At 41.3% G+C, this 17,135-nt stretch overlaps 1 protein-coding gene across 5 annotated transcripts in view; it reads left to right on the top strand.

Moving 5' to 3' along the window:
* SLC66A2 (solute carrier family 66 member 2) overlaps nt 1–17,135 on the top strand; it is a 68,768-nt gene that overhangs the window by 30,646 nt on the left and 20,987 nt on the right. For all 5 annotated transcript variants that reach the window (XR_012994686.1, XM_076330665.1, XM_076330663.1 and 2 more), the window contains one exon: nt 14,310–14,526. Coding sequence is in view for 4 of the 5 variants with exons in the window: in XM_076330665.1 (XP_076186780.1) it covers nt 14,310–14,526 (217 nt within the window). In the remaining variant the exon portion in view is untranslated. The remainder of the gene's footprint in view (nt 1–14,309; nt 14,527–17,135) is intronic.

Below are 17,135 nucleotides of genomic sequence, written 5' to 3'. Positions count from 1 at the left end.
TCTCTATCTACATGAGGAGATGACATAATAGTGAGCGAGGTTGGGGAAGAAAGGATGTAACTTAGCTGTTCATGAGAAGGTGCTTCCTGTATCCTCTTGAATCAACAGCAGAAAATGTGTAATTTTTCGGTGAATCGTGGATTTATGGTGAGGGTCAAGGTGTATGCAGTCTCCCTCCAGACACTCAGATTGCTAGTAATCAGCATGTTTCTCTCCTTGCGGAGGGAACTATACCACCACTATTCTTGAAATTATGAACGTCTCCTTTCATATGCATTTATTACGTGCCCTACTTTCTCTTTGCTCTGCTCTGTGATCAGTATGCATTACATCTACTGCATCAGGATCCTATGTTCCCTCCCATGGGTAGGGGAAAAAATCCAAACCCCAGAATTCAGCTCTGGCAGATTTATTTTTACTTGCATTGTACATTTTAAAAAAATGGGTCTTGTTCATCCTCGATGATTCCATGGAGACATAGAAACTAGTGAAAGGAAGACAGATCCTGAGTATTTCAGGGAAACATTTTTTATTTTTAATAGCTGCTTAAAGCTGTCTTCTTTACTATTACTCATTGCAACTCAAAAGCCTGATGAAAACTTGGGAGATGCAACTTTTTAAATATTCAGAACATTGCTGTTTCTTTGCTTAAGGTATATGAGTTTCGGGATTTTTTTTCCCCTCAAAGTCAGGACCAATACTGCTGTTTCTGAAATACATAGACTGCTTTGGTTTTTATATACACTTCAGTAGCCTTTGCAAGCTTGCTGCATTTTTTGTGTGCGCATGTGTGCATAGTTAATCTTTAAAATTTGAAGTCTGTCTTTATATTCATGATAATAAAAATTTTGCCATCCCCTCCTTACTTAAAGTGACTTTTTAGTAGGTTGCTTTGTAAATGTCACAAACTGTGCAGTTGTTGCTAGGTAATTTTTTTTTTCCTCCTCCTTATTTCCAGTTTGTACAGCCTTAGAAAAGAATGGTTGCTGGTCTTGAAATTCTCTGCTTCCTGTCGCCCCCATTTTTTTGTCCATTTATACAAACCACCAAAAACTTGGAATGACTCCTTGCTTACGTTAAGGTTTTACACTGCTGCCCTTTCTTGTCTTTGCACCCCTTGACATGTAAAAACCAGGAGCAGTTATTTCAGAAAATTTCTTTTGCCTTAAATTTTTTACTGTGTCTTCAGAGACACTATTTACTCCCTCGTGCCTCTCTTCACCCCCTGTTGGGAGTAGGTTGTAGTAGAAGAACAAGTAACTGTGCACTCAGGGAATAGAGCAAACTTAATATCGAAACGGCTTAAAAGAGTCTTATCCACAAGTTCCTCATTAAATTTCTGTGTACAGTAGATGTCAAAGAACTGCTCAGTCTTTGAAGAAGTTTACTATTTCTTCACAGAAGAACACAGAAATTTAATGAGGAATTTGTGGATAGGACTGTTGTTCAGCAGCTCATTGTTTATGGTTCACCTGTCATCATTCTCCCCGTCCCCTGCACTCCTGAGTACGGGATGTGTAAGGGACGCAGCAATGGAGGGCACATCCATGCATCACTTAGCCAGGAAAAAAAGGACCGTACCCTGTGGTGGCAAAGTCATCTCACTGGTGAACACTGCCAGTGCACTGTCTTCTGCCTGTTTCGGTGTGGAGTTTTTTTGTTGTCCTTATTAAAACTAAATATACTTATAAAGGGGCGTAACAGCTGAAGTCTTTTGCCTCCAGCAGCAACTGGGTGCCAGGATGTTTGGCAGCAATGCCAGCCTAAGATATTCCTGATCCTCTTTTTTTCTTTTTTCCCCCCACTCATTCTTGTCCCCTCAGTTCTACTGACAGAATGGTTTGTGGGATTATGTTTTGAACCAAATAAGGGAACAGATCTGGCTTAAAATGCAGGCTTGTTCTTTTTTCCATGTAAAATCTTAAAAAAAAAGAAAAAAAAAAGAAAAACCCACGATTTGTGGCTTCAGTGAGAAATGCTTCAGTTGTCTTGCTGTAGCTTGAGGGGGATGAGAAGGGCCTAAACTTCTGCTGAGAAATGTGAACAATTTGTGAATGCACACCTGTGTTACCACCAAACTCTTCATGACAGAGCAACTTACTTAAATCTACTACCATTACCTTTCATTCCAGATCTTGAAGATACGTTGGCTATGGAGCATTAAGCTGCAGACACAAGGTGTTCAGAAACTCCGGTATTCAGAAGTGCATCTTGCATAACAACCACTGCTCATGTCAAAGCAGGGATTTATCTGTGGTCAAACTAAACAGCTGGGAAGTTGAAGGGGAAATTCTGTTTCAGGGTAGCTCTGTCTAGCTTGGCTCCTCCAGTTACAAGTGCTGTAATCAGTAAGGCAGTCTGCAAGCACTCAAGTGAAACTCTGTACTGGTCTCCCTCCCTATAAATTCTTCCTGCTAATGCAACAAAGTCATTTGTGTGGAAATTCCTCCTGTTCAGTTACCGTATACAGTAATTTAGATCTGTGCAGACTTCTTGTTGTAAATAGAGTGAGGTTTGGTTTAAAGGTTGTGAGAGAACACTGCAGGTATGTAGGTTCTGGAAAACCTTCTGCTACCAGAAGTCCTTTTTTATCCTTTCCCTAGAAAGTCATATGGAGGTTGAAATTGTTTCCAGCTTCATCTACCTACATTTTTTTAAAAAACGTGCATGAATTTCCATAGTCAACTTTACAAATGTCAGTATGCTTAAATGATGTTTATGGTTGCAAATGCGAAATTTTAAGTTGAGATTTTTCTGCTACTACTGGCCAGAAATTTGTGAATTGATTGTTGGGGATAAGGGTTGTCATTGGTGAATGGTCACATCTTCACAAACACACACATAAATTATTTCAGTGAATTTGATGAAAATTGTTCGTCTGGAAAGGGCAGAATTTATGCTGAGAGGAGACACTTCCTGACCTGACTGGGCAATAGCCTCATGACTGGGTGCTCCCTTAGGACATGGAAAAACCCAGGCAGAAGGTCTTTAATTCAAATGAGAGACAAAAAAAATTGAACCTATTTCCCAGATCCCATCTGTACGTTTGCCTCTCTCTTCATCCTCCCCCAGATTTTCCAAAGTCTTTCTTTTGTTCCAGTATAGAACAAAAATCCAGAAATACCAATTTATTTTTTTCAAAATAGGATTCTTGTTCACCAGCCCACCCTATTATTCTTAGCAACAATAGATATTTGAAAGGAAGCCCTGTGAAATGGAGTAGATTGTGCAGTCATTTTGAGATATTAGCATCTTTGTAATGCAGTTCAGATAATTAAAACATGTCTTGACATTTTTGTGTGTGTAGCAGGGACTGGGCAGAGGAGAAAGGCAAGTGAAAAAAAGAGCAGAAAGCTTCCTACAATTTCCTACATGCTTGTGATGATGCTAAAATGGGTCATTCTGAGGTTAACTGAGGCAATCGCCAAGAGATGTTTAGCAGGCCACATGACATTATTTTAGCAAAGGAGGTAGCTGCACAAGGCATTATTCTGTTTGGATGCTAAATTAGTAGGGCCAATTTGGGGGCTAGAATTTGTCTTGGCTGGTGGTGGGTTACCTAGGAAACAAGGATTAAACTTTCCCCCAGAAAATCCTAAATGAGGAGAAGAGTTTATATTTTTAGGAAGAGTGTTTAGCTTTGTGTTGTATACATACTTACACATGCATGTATGCGTGCCTGACTTAAGTATCACAAAAAAAAAGAATCACATAAATGCTTTCTTTTTGTGGTGTCTTCACAATAGAGGAGATAGGGTCTCAGGTACATCAAGCTCAGAGAAGGCTGAAGAAGAGAGAGATCATTTATCTTTAGGCAAGTTACTGGCTATTTAGCATTTTCCCCAGAGATCTGCAGTTCAAAAGGGGGGGGGTGAAGATTACCTGACAGTTACTTCCAGAGTTTCTGGGAGTAACTTGCTGTGTTATACATGCAACGTGGCATTGTAATCCCTGGCATGGTGGTATCTGAGGCAGCCTGCATCTGGGCTAATGCGCAGCTTGGTTTTGTAATATTTAGAAGAACTTTAATTGCAGTCTTTGAATGAGAAGGAGTAGATAAGTGCATATTGTTTCTAATATTATAGTAGTCTTGATATCTTCTGAGACTTAAAGTTCAAAGAATAAGTTTCGGTATTATTCAAAATAAACTGTTTTCACAGAAAGTTTATAACTCCAACTACAAGAATTTGGAGCTCAGGCTGCCAGCTCTGCAGTGTGTAACTTAGTCCATTTTAGTCTTTTGTCTGGAGGCCTCTGTGTACTGCCTGGTAGGGCTGTGGGTGATAGCTTAGATAAACCATGCTAAGGATAGTGTAAAATATTGTTAAAACGATTGTAAAAATAGTAACTTGGTACTACACGTTCTTGCTGTGACATTCTCATCATCCCAGCTTAGCTTGCTGTCAGAAAAGGAAGTCTCTTTCTATACTTAGCATAGGAGGGCGTATCTAGCCAAAAGAAGAGTGAGCTTGGCTCTTATCTGCCACCTCCATCATTAGTGCAGTTGGGAGCAAAGGCTTTACTTCAGAGCTGTGCTTGAAGGTGAAGGGTTGGGGGATTTATTTCTTTATTTTGACTTGCTTTGGGATTTTTGATGCTCTTTGCACAGGAGGTGAGCAGAATCAGGAGTGTTTGTAGTCAAACCACTGGCCGCCCAGAGCCATCAAAACTCTGCTGTGGCGTTCCCTGGGCTTCCCATTTCACTCCCGTGCTGTGCCTTGAGAGGAGGACATGCTGCTCCTTGAGAGGAGGACTTCCTCCTGAAGTCCATGCTCCCTCTGTCTCACGTGGTTTCTAAAGCTGTTTATGCTGCTTTCACTCCACCTTTCAAATACATAGCTTATTTTCCATAGCACAATTCCTTTGGGCCACAGCTACCTCATTCCAGTGGCTTTCCTAGCCCCATGTTCTGCCTAGTTATTAGGCTGTTCTCCTTCATCAGTCATCTTGTAAGTCAGCTAATAGCTGCTTTTGCCAGCTGTTGAGACAATCTCATGGAGTCAGTGACTAATAAGAACGGTTAATACATTGGAATAGAAAGAGGAGAGACTTCTGTATTTGAACAGGCAAAAGTGGCAGTAACACAGTAGATAATTTCAGTAGTGATGTTACTGAGGAGGCCAGTCTTCACAGAGGAGATACAGACCTGTAACTAAATTGATTAAGATAGGCTTAAGTTAAGTGCCTTGCCCTCATAGCCATATTGGTATGTATCTGTGGTGGTGGTTGTCTGTCTTTTTTCTTCTCCTAATCTTGCTGGCCTGCTCTAAGAGTACAGACCTGGTGTTTTCTCTCAGCTGGACTTGGGAAGAAAACAGAGTTTGGGTGGCATATGTTGCACAAGGTAAACTGGTAGGGGCTTGCAAGTGTACCCCCCTCAAGATTGCCTTGAAAGCATCTGCTCTCTGGAGAACTCCAAGAAATGTCCTTGCTTTGGAAGAGACTAGTCCAGAGTACACTTCTGCAGACTTTTTTTGGGGGGAGAGGGGAAGGAGTTTGCTTCTGGCACACCCAAAATTGGTTACACTCGTTCTGCAGTAATGTGCAGAGATGGCTGGGCTGAGCTGTACTGCTCCATGTGGATTTCCCAGCTCAGCTGGCATTCACCAGCAGTCTCTGAGCCCAACAGTTGGAGCCTTGTTCACAGATGCCATACTTGCTGAAACTTCCTCTGTATTAGAACACAAAAAAATTGTTCTCCCCTGCTTGCTTTTATAATTTTGCTTTCTTTTTAATGCTTATAACAGTAGCAGTTGTGCTGTGAGGAAGAGGTATGTATATGTGTACAAGCATATTTAGGTGTATATATATAAACACACACAAAATTTTGACAGGGGCTGGTAACAGTGCAGCACAAGTGATGTAAACAATTCTGCATCCTTTTGTAAGACAATGGAAAATGTCAAAGATGAGTTAAAGGTCAACCTAATTTTGTGGGTTTATATAACTGCATTTTTCTCTAAAATGTTTTTTTCTCTTTACTGTGAGACTCCCATGAACTGAAGCTGTGTACAAAGCAAATTACACTGCGGATAGCACAGCAAAGGCTGTCAGCTGCAATGGAGGTGCCCAGGTTATGAATATTTTGTTTTAGGTTTTCATTCTTACTTGTCCTGTGTGCTGTTAGCAGGGGTAAAACTTTCAGACCGAGTGTAACTTTTTAATTGCTGTTCTTTAAGGTTCACAAAATGGTCAATATAGCTGTTATTGCTAATTATCTCTGGTCAAGACCACTGTGCTACGTGGTATTCAAACGTTTCCCTTAAACAAAAGGGCATAAAATCAGGAAAGTAGCAAATTAATGGAAAAGACATGATGTTATGAAATAGAGTGTGGATTGTTTGACTTTTTTATATATACCAGAGCATTTGTGTGTGTTTTTTTTTAAGTAGTTGTAACTAACATGTGTCTCTTAACCTTGCAATTACTAATTCCCTCTGGTGAGGATGTAGAGTGGACCTCATAGGACCTGAGGGGAAGAGCAGAGCAGTTGCTGATGCTTGGACGTATGTTGTGCTGGGGGACAGTTCGGAAGATGAGTGAGAAGCCCTGAGGGGGGGTACAGTGCTGGAAACATTTCAGCCCACTTATGTATAATTTTTTTGAGAAGGAGGAAGAAAGGTAGGTAGTAACCCTGATGGTGGGGAAAAAACGTGAACTTGATGTGACAAAACAGAGACCCAGCATAAGAGATTGTAGAAGCTGGTGACACCGCATAAAATGAGGCAAAGAAAACCAAGGCAAGTACTTGCCTTCAAACTACAGGAGAGATGACTGAGGGGACAGCGATAATGTTGATGTAGAGGAGGTTTCATCAGACTTGAGCTTCTCATCTCAGGTGTTAACAGTCCTCCACCAAGTACCAAAACCTCCAGTGAACTTTTAAAAACAAAGGTTCTTTGTATGAATCTTCAAAGTTTATTTGGATCAGGCTTTCAGCCTTTTTCTTTGCAATTAAGATTTGACATTTTTCCCCTCTCACATGAAAATCTACTGGTTACTTTTCATTAACTAAAGGACTTTGTGCTGGGGCTTTAAGGAGAGTCAAATACTAAGAGGATTGGCTCTATTGAAACTCTGACATCAGTCTAGATGTGGCCAAGGAAAGGCACTGTATGAGCCAAAGGATGTCAAAAATGGATTTCATTAAATGATAGTAATTTGTTTAGTATAGGCTGGGGAGATATTTTCAGAAGGTTCAAGACCCTCTGGAATATTTTGCTCCCATCTTAGACGTGCTAGAGAGGAGGAAGTGACAGTGTTTGGGTACTATCCAGTGTGAAGGCCAGATGACAATAGCCTGTAGACAGTAACGTTGTAAGGTAAAGGCACATGGAGAGATGCTCTGGTACTGTGGTGACAGGGCTGTACTTAAAAGTACACAGAGATGCAGAAATTCCTAGGTCACAGGCCTGAAGGAATGGAGACGGAGAATGGTGATATTAGCATCTTTATAGAGACTATGCAAGATGATGGATTCCTTAATTTTTTTCTAAAAGGAGAGCGGTTTGGATCAGAGCCAGACGTTTTTGGTGCTAAGCTCTCATTTCTTCTCTTTGGTACCATGAGTGAAACATAACAAGTCTCTTTTCAGTCCCAGTGAGTGTAAAAGAAATGCTGGCTTCAGACAGCATTTTGCAGGTTTCTATCACTTCTTAAAAAAGGAATAAAGAAAATCTAAATGTATCAGTTCTCACTGTCTGTCTCTAATGCTGCTTCCTTCCTTGTTTCTGGAAGGAAAGAAGAAAGTGCCTAGCTGGAAATGTAGTTGATGAGAGTGAGAGAAGAAGTTATGGATTGCCCAGTAACAGTCATGCAGAGCCTTCCTGCTCTTGTCACCCCCGTTATTTCCTGGGTGCCTTGTGGGGTACGCAGGAATTTCAGAACAGAGGATTGGAGAAACCCACCTGCTGGCTGGGAGCTGCTCAGAATGAGCAAGGTGGGGAGTGCTAGCCAGCGTGCTTCTCTGTAATCCTTCTGCTGTCTTGAGATGAGGCATCTGAAATCAGGATTGTCAGGGAGACAGATAAGGCCTGAGGCAAATGCCTGAAGATTTGCTGCAGCTGGAGGACTGCAAGTGTAAAAGTCTCCTTTTCAGAATCCACTGCCCGGGCCCCACCTCCTGCAGCAGGTGCCTCCCAAGTCCTCTTCAGAGGATGTGGCAAAATTTATTTATTTTAAGATGCTGCTGCTGAGTGCAGTGCCTGTGCGTAGCTTAGAGCACTCAAGATGTGAGAGGTCAGTTCGTTTCTCTTGTCAGCCTGGGGATACAAGTCTGCGTCTTCCAGCTGTCCAAAGAGTTGCCCTTGTTGCCAGGCTGGGATGAGGAGGGGCATCATATTTGCCTACTGCTGAGAGCTGAACCCCTTTTACAGCAGAGACCACAGTCTTCTTGAGACAAGCAAAAGAACAAGTGAGGGGGAGCCTGCCGCACCGTAGCCCAGTGGTTAAGACCCACAGGCAGGGCAGAGAGTTGTAGGTTCCAGCTCCTGCATCCTCGAACTGCGTGCACATTTTACAGTAAACAGATCATGGATAATAACCTGAAATAATTTCCAGCCACAACTGCATTTTGTAACTGTTCCAGGTTGGCTGAATTACCATTATCAGGCTCTTTCACAGCATCTAAACCCTCAGGTTTTGGATTCCAGTGTTGTTAAGGGAGGTGTTGGACATCTGACTGCTCGGGCTGGACTCCTTTTATCGTGTGCAGAAGTAGGCTGTGACAGGAACAGTCAGGCCAGGTGGGCAGGCACTGTGGTCCAGAGTTAGATGATGGAAATCGGAGATTCTTTGAACAGCAGTCTCCCAAAGCACAAGATTTAGCTGTAACCCAGGGGGAGGAGGATTAACTACCCAGGCATCTGTTTAGAAAGGCACTCAGGAGTAGAGACTGTCCAGCATGCTCTTAGAATTGAGTTAGTGAGCAGTGTTTTTCATATAGGAGGTCAAGGGTTTGATTATGGGAGGCAGTTTGGGTGAATGGCTATGAATTGATGGTGTTTACAAGGAGTGGGAGGGAGCGCAGTAAAATAAAACCAGTAGCCTTCATAAGAAGGAAAGAGTTCATTTCCTTGGTGAAGGTATACAAAGGGCTCAAATGCAAACTCTCCCACCTCGCAAAGACAGGGAATGTAAATTGCAAGCTCTTCATTGACCTCAGTTGCAAGAAGGAACCAAACAAAAAGTGGGAACTGGGTCAAATGACTAAAGACAAGTGTAAGTGAATATAGTGCAAGGATGTAGGTACAGAATTAGAAAGTTCAAGGCACAAAATGAGATGCAACTAGCAAGAGGAATCGGGAGCTACAGTAAATAATTTTTAGGATGTCAAAGTCTTTGCTTCACTTTCCCAAAAGGAACTAACATGGTAGCTGACTTGGTATAAATGCTTCTTGACTAAAAATAATGTAACTGTTCGGACCTCTGTGTCGTCCTTAAGTGAAAGTTGATACTGTGGACTCTTCTTGTGTCACTTGGCATCTATCCCACACCAGAATCTTGAATTTTCTACTTGCATTTTGGCCTGACTAGTGCTAACCATGGTTATTTGCAATGCTGTCCGTGCCTGCTTTACATTTTTTGTATCTGACATGCAATGTGCCTCCCAGAGGAGGATTTTTAATCTCATCTTTCTTCACCCTCAAGCTGTGTAGACTTTTCTGCAGTCAATGCACAAAGAACCCACTGAGCTGCTCCTTCCCCCAGCATCAATAGGATTTTCCAACATAAACCTCTCATCTATCAATGGATTAACATGTTTAAAATGCAACTCACTGAGTGGATTAAAGAGCTCAGGCATGGGTAATAAGATATGGTACCTTTCGCTGCAGTAATGCCAGTTCAGATCAATCCAGGATGTTAGTGACTGGGAGTTACCATTTGAACTGCATCAACTGAGTATGGTTACAAACTCGTGTCATGAATTTCTCTCTGGGCAGGATGGGGAGCTAGTGAATGGAGTGAACTGTGCAAGCAGTGCCTTTCCATTTCAGGGAGTAGAAAGATATGCATCCAGATAACTGGGACAGATTTTAAGACATTTGATAGAAATAAATTGTGGTGCAGTGGGATTTCTTGGTTTGTCCTTTTAAAGAAAAGGGGTGGTGTTTGCTGGGGGAGGGGGCAAAATTCCCAATCTTGTCTTTATTAGTCATAATTTTCTTCAAATGTGAATAATGTTTGCAATAATATTTATAACTTTGTTCAGTTCTGCACCTCAGATGAAATGGCCCAGGGCACTGATTGGTGTCCTCTGGCTATCTTCTTGGGACAGTTGTGGCTATATCTGCCTCCCCCCTCTGCTGCAGATCGCTCTGTATGGATGGGGACAGGACTGGTCTGCACGCACATGTGGATTTTGTTCTGTTTTTAAAACTCCTCTTTTTTTTTTTTTTAAGGGACAGCTCCCTTTTGTTTTTAAGTATTTAAAAGGCTTTTTTGCATATACCTGTCACAGTACTCGGCACAACTAACATTATTTTCTTAGAATGTATATAGCTCCTATTACAGAACTAATGTGTTTGGACCCCCTTGAGAAAGGAGACACTTGGAAAAATGAGTCACAGTTTATTTCCAAACCTTGAAGTGATGGGTATGTGATTTTTTTTTTTCCCTCTGAATTTTTGAAAACATTTGTCAGAGAAGATAAGCTTCAGCCTTGGTTAAAAAGAAGCAATCATGTGGCAAAACAGTTTAGCAGTTCAAGTAGGGGCCAGAGAAGCTACGACCCGTATGAACGGTCAGCTATGCCGTTCTCTACCTTTTTTTTTTTTTTTTTTTTTAGTTCAGTCATTCTTTTACTTCTTCCTGGACGTAGTTGGTAATACAGAGTTTGGTGATGTGTAGTGTCCTAAAATAGACTTCTGCATTTTGAAAATACATCTGTTAAGTAGAGTAATTAGTGATTATGTATTGGGTTGGTTTTAAGATAATTCAGATATTTTTCTGTAAGGCTATTACCAAGGTTATAATTGTTCTTATCTCATTTTGTCTTTCCTTCTTTCAGGAAAACATTACCAAGCAAAATTTATACCAGAAATGAGAACTTACTCATAACCTAGTATAGTGAAATGGAGACTATATAGCATTAAGATAGTTTTGAACAAAAGAGAATCTCAGTCTCTTTCCTGTGCTAGTAATTAACTCTCCTGCTTCAGCTAAAGTCCTGTTTCACACAATAGTTTTCTCATCTGTGTATGTTTTTATAATAGAAATCATACTTAAGATTTTCAGACAAAAGATGATGGGTAAATTATCATCATTACCAGATTTCTTGGCTGCCTAATACTAGGTTCAGGGATATTAGTACTTACGTGAATGGAAATGGACTTCAGCGCAGCAGTACTGAATATGCACATGAACAGCTGGCGTAGCAGGAGGTAATTGTGTGTTTAAGTGTTTGCATGGGTCCGTGGATTTTGTAGCTGGCCTCATGATAGCTGTGTGAATGTTGACTTTTTTTGTTCCATGAACTTCTGAAACTTCCACACCCCCATGTAGATTTAGTTCTTTCATTTCTATTATGAAAATGAACTTGGGGAGATAAGGATTTGGTGTACAGAGATGGGTATTTTAAAAACGATCCTTGAGCATGTGGAGAACGCAGGAGGGGAAACACAGTGTATGCAGGGCAGCCGTGACAGCTGGTGGGAGGGTTTAATGAGTGGGGGTCCAAGGGTCCTGCGTGCCCAAGGCAGCACGGCAACCAGATCCAGACTAACGCTGTCGAGTCCAGGATTCGAGGTGTAATGACTATATAGCTATCTTGAGAGCCAAGAGGGTCTCTTCTAGGGCTGGAACTGTCTGGAAGAGTGTGCTTCATGTGTTCTTGCCTATGGCTGCCACCAGTTGCTAGTTTTCAGGTATTGGTCTGAGACAGTATCTGTTGAACACTCTATCAAAGTTGAATGACCGTTGCTGGAAAGTAAATGCCAGTTTTCCACCCAGCATGTTTGAATGTGAGAGCTCTGAATTAAAATGAAACACTTGCCTTTTTAACGGTTGAAAGCCAATGCTTTAGGTGTCCATGAAGAAACTAAAGGCTGTGTAAGAACATCTCAGAATCAAGGTTTAAAGAAATAATCTGATAAAAGTAGCAGTTACGTCTTACTCAAAAGCCATCAGTAGCTCTCCTTTTCCAGAGTGGAGGTTGCTTTTTTAAATGGCCTGTAACCTCAGCAACTTTAACTTTCTCTACATCCGCTTTTCCTCTGCTGTTCATTATTCTGTCCCCATTGTAAGCCCAAATGCCTCTGTCCCAGAGAGCATCTCTTGCTAATATAACAGTTGCGTAGTGTCAGATTTGTTGTGTTGGGTCAGGTCATTTGCTTGGTATCGCTCATGAAGCTGGCAAAATTAGTGTGAATTTACTCTGTTACGCCTCTTGCTATTTTATGTTATGCAGATGTAGGTCAGGCAAAGTAAAAGGAATGGAAGTTTTGGGTGTCTCTTACTCCTTCTACCTTGTCAGAGGTTCTCGTTGACTCTGCTCCTCTCCAGAAAATGCAGTAGAGATAAATTAAAATGGATAATGTTTTTCCTGCCTTTGTGGTTGTGGTTGCCTTGTGCCTTCTTTTTTCTGCTTCATTCTGTTTTGCTCTTCCTTCATCTCCACAAAGGAAAGCCTTCACAAAGCTTAAGAAATGTGTGATGCTCACATGCTGTGTGGGCTGTGCCAGCACTGGGTCTACCTTTTATTTAGTCTTGTGTCCCTGAATTCTGAGGCTGAGGAGCCACTACCATAAAATACTGAAGGTCAATGTTACATTGACAGTGGCTTTGCCACAGATTATTTAATTCAGTTCTGGGTGATGGCTGACAAAGCTACAGGTTGGGTATGTTCCTGGCCAGTTTTGCCTTCCTCTTTGTGTGGTAAAGTAAAATGATTCAGCTGGATGCAGTCAGTAGTTATCTTGAGGCATGGGTTTGCCAAGTATTAAAAAGGGGAGACTAGTTAATAAAGAGTGAGGGCCAGACTGATAATGATACGAAGGTGTGAAAAGATGCAGAAAATGAAACTATTATTTGGCATGTATATGTATCCTTAGGCAGCTAAGTGCCTGTACAGATTTATTCCCATTTCACTGATCTTGTTGTTAGTGTTAGTCAGCGGAGGTCAATGTCTTCCTTGCCTGAGTTAACAGTAGAACTTTTTTGTAGCATTCTGTACTTCTGCTGAGGAGGCAGCAACAGAAATCTTCTAGTCATGTGCCAGTGTGTTGCACATATTTGGGCTGTTAGAATGATGGTTCATCTTGATAATTAACAGAATCCAGTTGGTCTGAGGTCGGTATTTTTAACTTCAAGTGCTTTTAAGAAAGGAAGACATAAACAGCACCTGCTAATGAACAGTTATTTCAGAGTTCTTATTATTCAAAATTACGTTGTTATTTTGCTATACAGTCAATGGTAATGGGGTTGTATATTTTATTATTCATCAACAAGATAGCTACATATCTTCCAGCGGTATGCTGTTAATGTGCCAAGCAAATGGCATGGTTGGTTTGCTCTTTCTCTCATTCTGTCAAGAGAGGATATCGTGTTTTGTGGTATAGCGTTTTGTTCTGATGGATGTAGAAATGGGTATGCACCCTGCACTCATTGGTACTGGCAAAGGCAAGAGTGAAGCGCATTTTGCCCTTGGAGTGAAAAGTAGTGATGTCTGTGGGAGGTGTTGTTCCAGGGAGGATTCTTGTCAGTCTTGCACCTATCTCGGTAAAGCTGTACCAGCTGCACATGGCGGCTTGCCCTTCACTGCAAGCAGCTGCACTGCACCAGGGAACAGAGCTGTGGACTTTAGGTGACCTTCTAAGCAGCTTGGATTGAGGCAGTTTGAAGGTAGAGATAATGACCTAAGAGAGAGCACTTGCCTTGATGTGCTTGGGGCCTGTACTTAGTATTGTGAAGTTTTTTGTGAAACACTTCTGTGCCAACTCTGCTAGAGTCATATCCAGAGTTCTTCATGTTTGATACCTGAAGGTCAATGCTTTCTCTTTAAAAGTAAACTTCGTAAATATTTTGGTAGTTTGCAAGTCTTTGTTTTATTGTTTCTTTATTGAACACCCCCACCAAAAAATGTTTTCCAAATCAAGACTCCTATTTTTTTATTTTTCTTGTTTGTTTTGAGTTTGGTGGGGCTTGGTTTGTTTGTTTGTTTTTATTTTTTTTAATCCCTTCCCTCATTTTCTACCTTCCCCTACCCCCAAAGACTGACCTCATGCTTCCCAGTTCTCAGTTCCACCCTGATTAACTTTGAGTCCGGTTGGGAAAACATATTTTATTCTTCTTCCATTCCTATTCTGTTGCAGATTTTGACTTGAACTATTTTTGGCATTGGAGCAAGTTTACAGACTACGTGCAGTGTGTGCTGACCTTCACTGGTGTGACCGGTTACATCACTTACCTCTGGCTTGACTCATATCTCTTTGTGGAAACGCTGGGCTTCCTTGCAGTGTTCACCGAGGCTATGTTAGGCGTTCCCCAGCTCTACCGTAACTACCAGAATAGGTCTACAGAAGGAATGAGGTATGGTGTTTATCTTATGTAAAACAAGTAAGTGTGTGCACATGCGTGTAGGTAAATCTTTGTGTAGTGTGGGAATACTTTTCTAGGCAGGGCAATGTCATCTTTCTAAATTTTACTTGAAAATACAACAGCTGTTGAAGTAGGTTCTCTGTCAGTAGGAGCTGGTGCAGCACTGCTGAAGGCAGTGGGAGCTCCGTTACACCTCTGAGGTCTGACCCATTTGTCCAAGTCCAGCTGGACAGTTCCAAGGTGAAATGCTTTTTAGTAAAATAAACATGTAAAACTACTGCTGTTGTCATTAGCAACATATTGTAGTTCAACTCAAGCTGTGCTACACTGGTAATTAGAAATGGACTAGAGAGATCTTGCATATCAAAAGTAATAAAGAGGAAGAAAACATTTTGAGCCTGCAGTGAATAACTCCGTCAGTCTAACTCACATATTAGCTCATCACTTTTTCTCGCATATCTACTCATCACTTTTTCATAATACATTATTATGTATGTAGCAAATGACATCAGTATTTATTTATGTATAAAAGCTTGTAACTGACATTTAAAAAAGCTCAAATGAGATGTTTACAGTCATGACTGGGAAACCCTCAGACAAGTGTGGGACAGAAAACTTTAATCTTGTGCCCACTGTTGGGGCGTTAAACCAGATTATCTTTTCATACTGTTTACTGGATATCTCAGTCATAACACTAAGATTTCCAAATTGCACAGGCAACTTGTAAAGCTTTTTAAGAGAGAAAATGTTCACTGTGGTGCATCAGTGCACTGGTCTGTAGAAACAGTACAGCAGAAAATTCAGTTCACTGAGTACTGTGATCATTTGTGACTCTGTCTTTTTCATTGTTTTGAAATGACTTCTTTATCATTGCTTTCAAACTTGCTGGGATAATTTTTACTTTGGTCAAAACAAATAACCACTCCCTACCACCCCCAAACCAAGGCAATTCTGTCCTTTGTCTGTTGACAATGTTCCCTTTACTTCTTTGGCTTGGAGACACTTCTACTAGTTACTTTAAGTTCCTTTCTAGCTTGAAATGTTGTTGAGGGAATGTTCAGAAATTTGCTTTGAAGCTTAAGGCATTTTTTGATTGGGAGCCCCTTTGGTACAGAGCAAGTCAGGATTTACTTCCAAAATATTGGGGTATTTTTCATGCACACACTGCCTTGGAAAATTCTGTACCTGTGATATCCAGAAGGCAATTTACCTACTGGACCTTCTTTATGCTCTGGTTTGGCTTTTCCCTTTATGTTTTTTATCTGTGAATCATAATGCCATAATGCCACATTATGATAGCCGCTGCCAGATAGTGTTTTGCTTTTCCTTAGCTCCCCTCTGGGGACCTGAGTTTCAGTTTTCCAATTTCCTGTATATGCTACTTAGCAAAAGGAGAAAAAACCCCTTTGTGCTTCACAACAACACTTTCTTTGTAAAGCATTAAGCACAGAATTGCAGAATTCTCATCTAAAACTGCTTGGCAAGAGAGTGCTGTGTTTAATCAAGAGAAAATAGCACAAAAGCTCTTGTTCCCTTGCCATCAAACAGAACCAGGTCCAGCGATAGCCACCCTCCATATTGGTTGTGCCCACAGGTTTTCCAGAATGCATCCCCCTCTCTGGTTCTACTCTTGAAGCAGTACTTTGCGTGGCATTGGACTTCGATGGGTCTGGGGACTGATGAGACAATATACAGCTTATGCTGCTTTACTGCAGTTGAAGTATGTTCATGCAAATGCACATGTTAGTACTCTTTTTTCATGTTATATTGCAGTTTTATATATGTTGCAGGTACCACGTAGATATACTTTCTAGCACCATGCAATCCAGAGTTGACTTGATGGTCTCTAAGCATTACTGGGCTGTTCCTACTGTAAGAGTGACTTCTGCTAGTGTATTACCTTCTGTTGAAGGAGCTGTTGGAAATATTTCCTCTAAACTTCCCTTCCTGTGCCTGCTTCTCTGTCTAAAAGCACGTCAGAGAAGAGACCCCAGTCCTGAAAGCACTGAAGGGAGCATGTAACAGTCCAGCCAGGATACTCATAGGACCAAATTTATGAACTTGTATGGGTATTTACCAGATGGGGGCTAGTTGATGCCCACTGCTCTGTGCAGTTATTTACTGCTCAGTGCAGAAATAACATGCATGTGGATGGTTACACTGTCAGAAGCAATTGAACTGGTGATCCTCTGCCCATCAGCTGGGCCATAATGGCTGGCTGCCAGACATGCTCTTAGCAAGCCTCAGTGGCAAAGTAAAATAGATGAGTTTCAAGTGTCTTTGTGGCTTTAAGCTTAATGGGGACAGCAGTGAGAATTAAGCTGTTGTATTTAGTGACCTTTTGGACAATTATCACATTCTAGTTGGAGGTGGTAACTTCTTAAACCACAGTAGTTCTGTCACCTGTGGTGCATGAGTGGAGCCCATGTCCCTGATAAACATCACAGCCTTTACTACTGCCAGAGAAGGCGTTGTCTGGAGGTCCTCATGGCTTGGCTGAGAAAAGCAGCAACATGCTTCTGTCTCTGAATTGGGGCAGAATGGGACACAGCAGCTGATATGTTAAGTCTATTTCTACTTTAGCAAATAATTCCTTTCCT

The sequence above is a fragment of the Aptenodytes patagonicus genome, chromosome 2 (assembly GCF_965638725.1).
Source record: "Aptenodytes patagonicus chromosome 2, bAptPat1.pri.cur, whole genome shotgun sequence".
NCBI lineage: Eukaryota > Metazoa > Chordata > Aves > Sphenisciformes > Spheniscidae > Aptenodytes > Aptenodytes patagonicus.
Note: the sequence above shows the minus strand (reverse complement) of the source record. Positions and strands in the feature narration are given on the sequence as shown.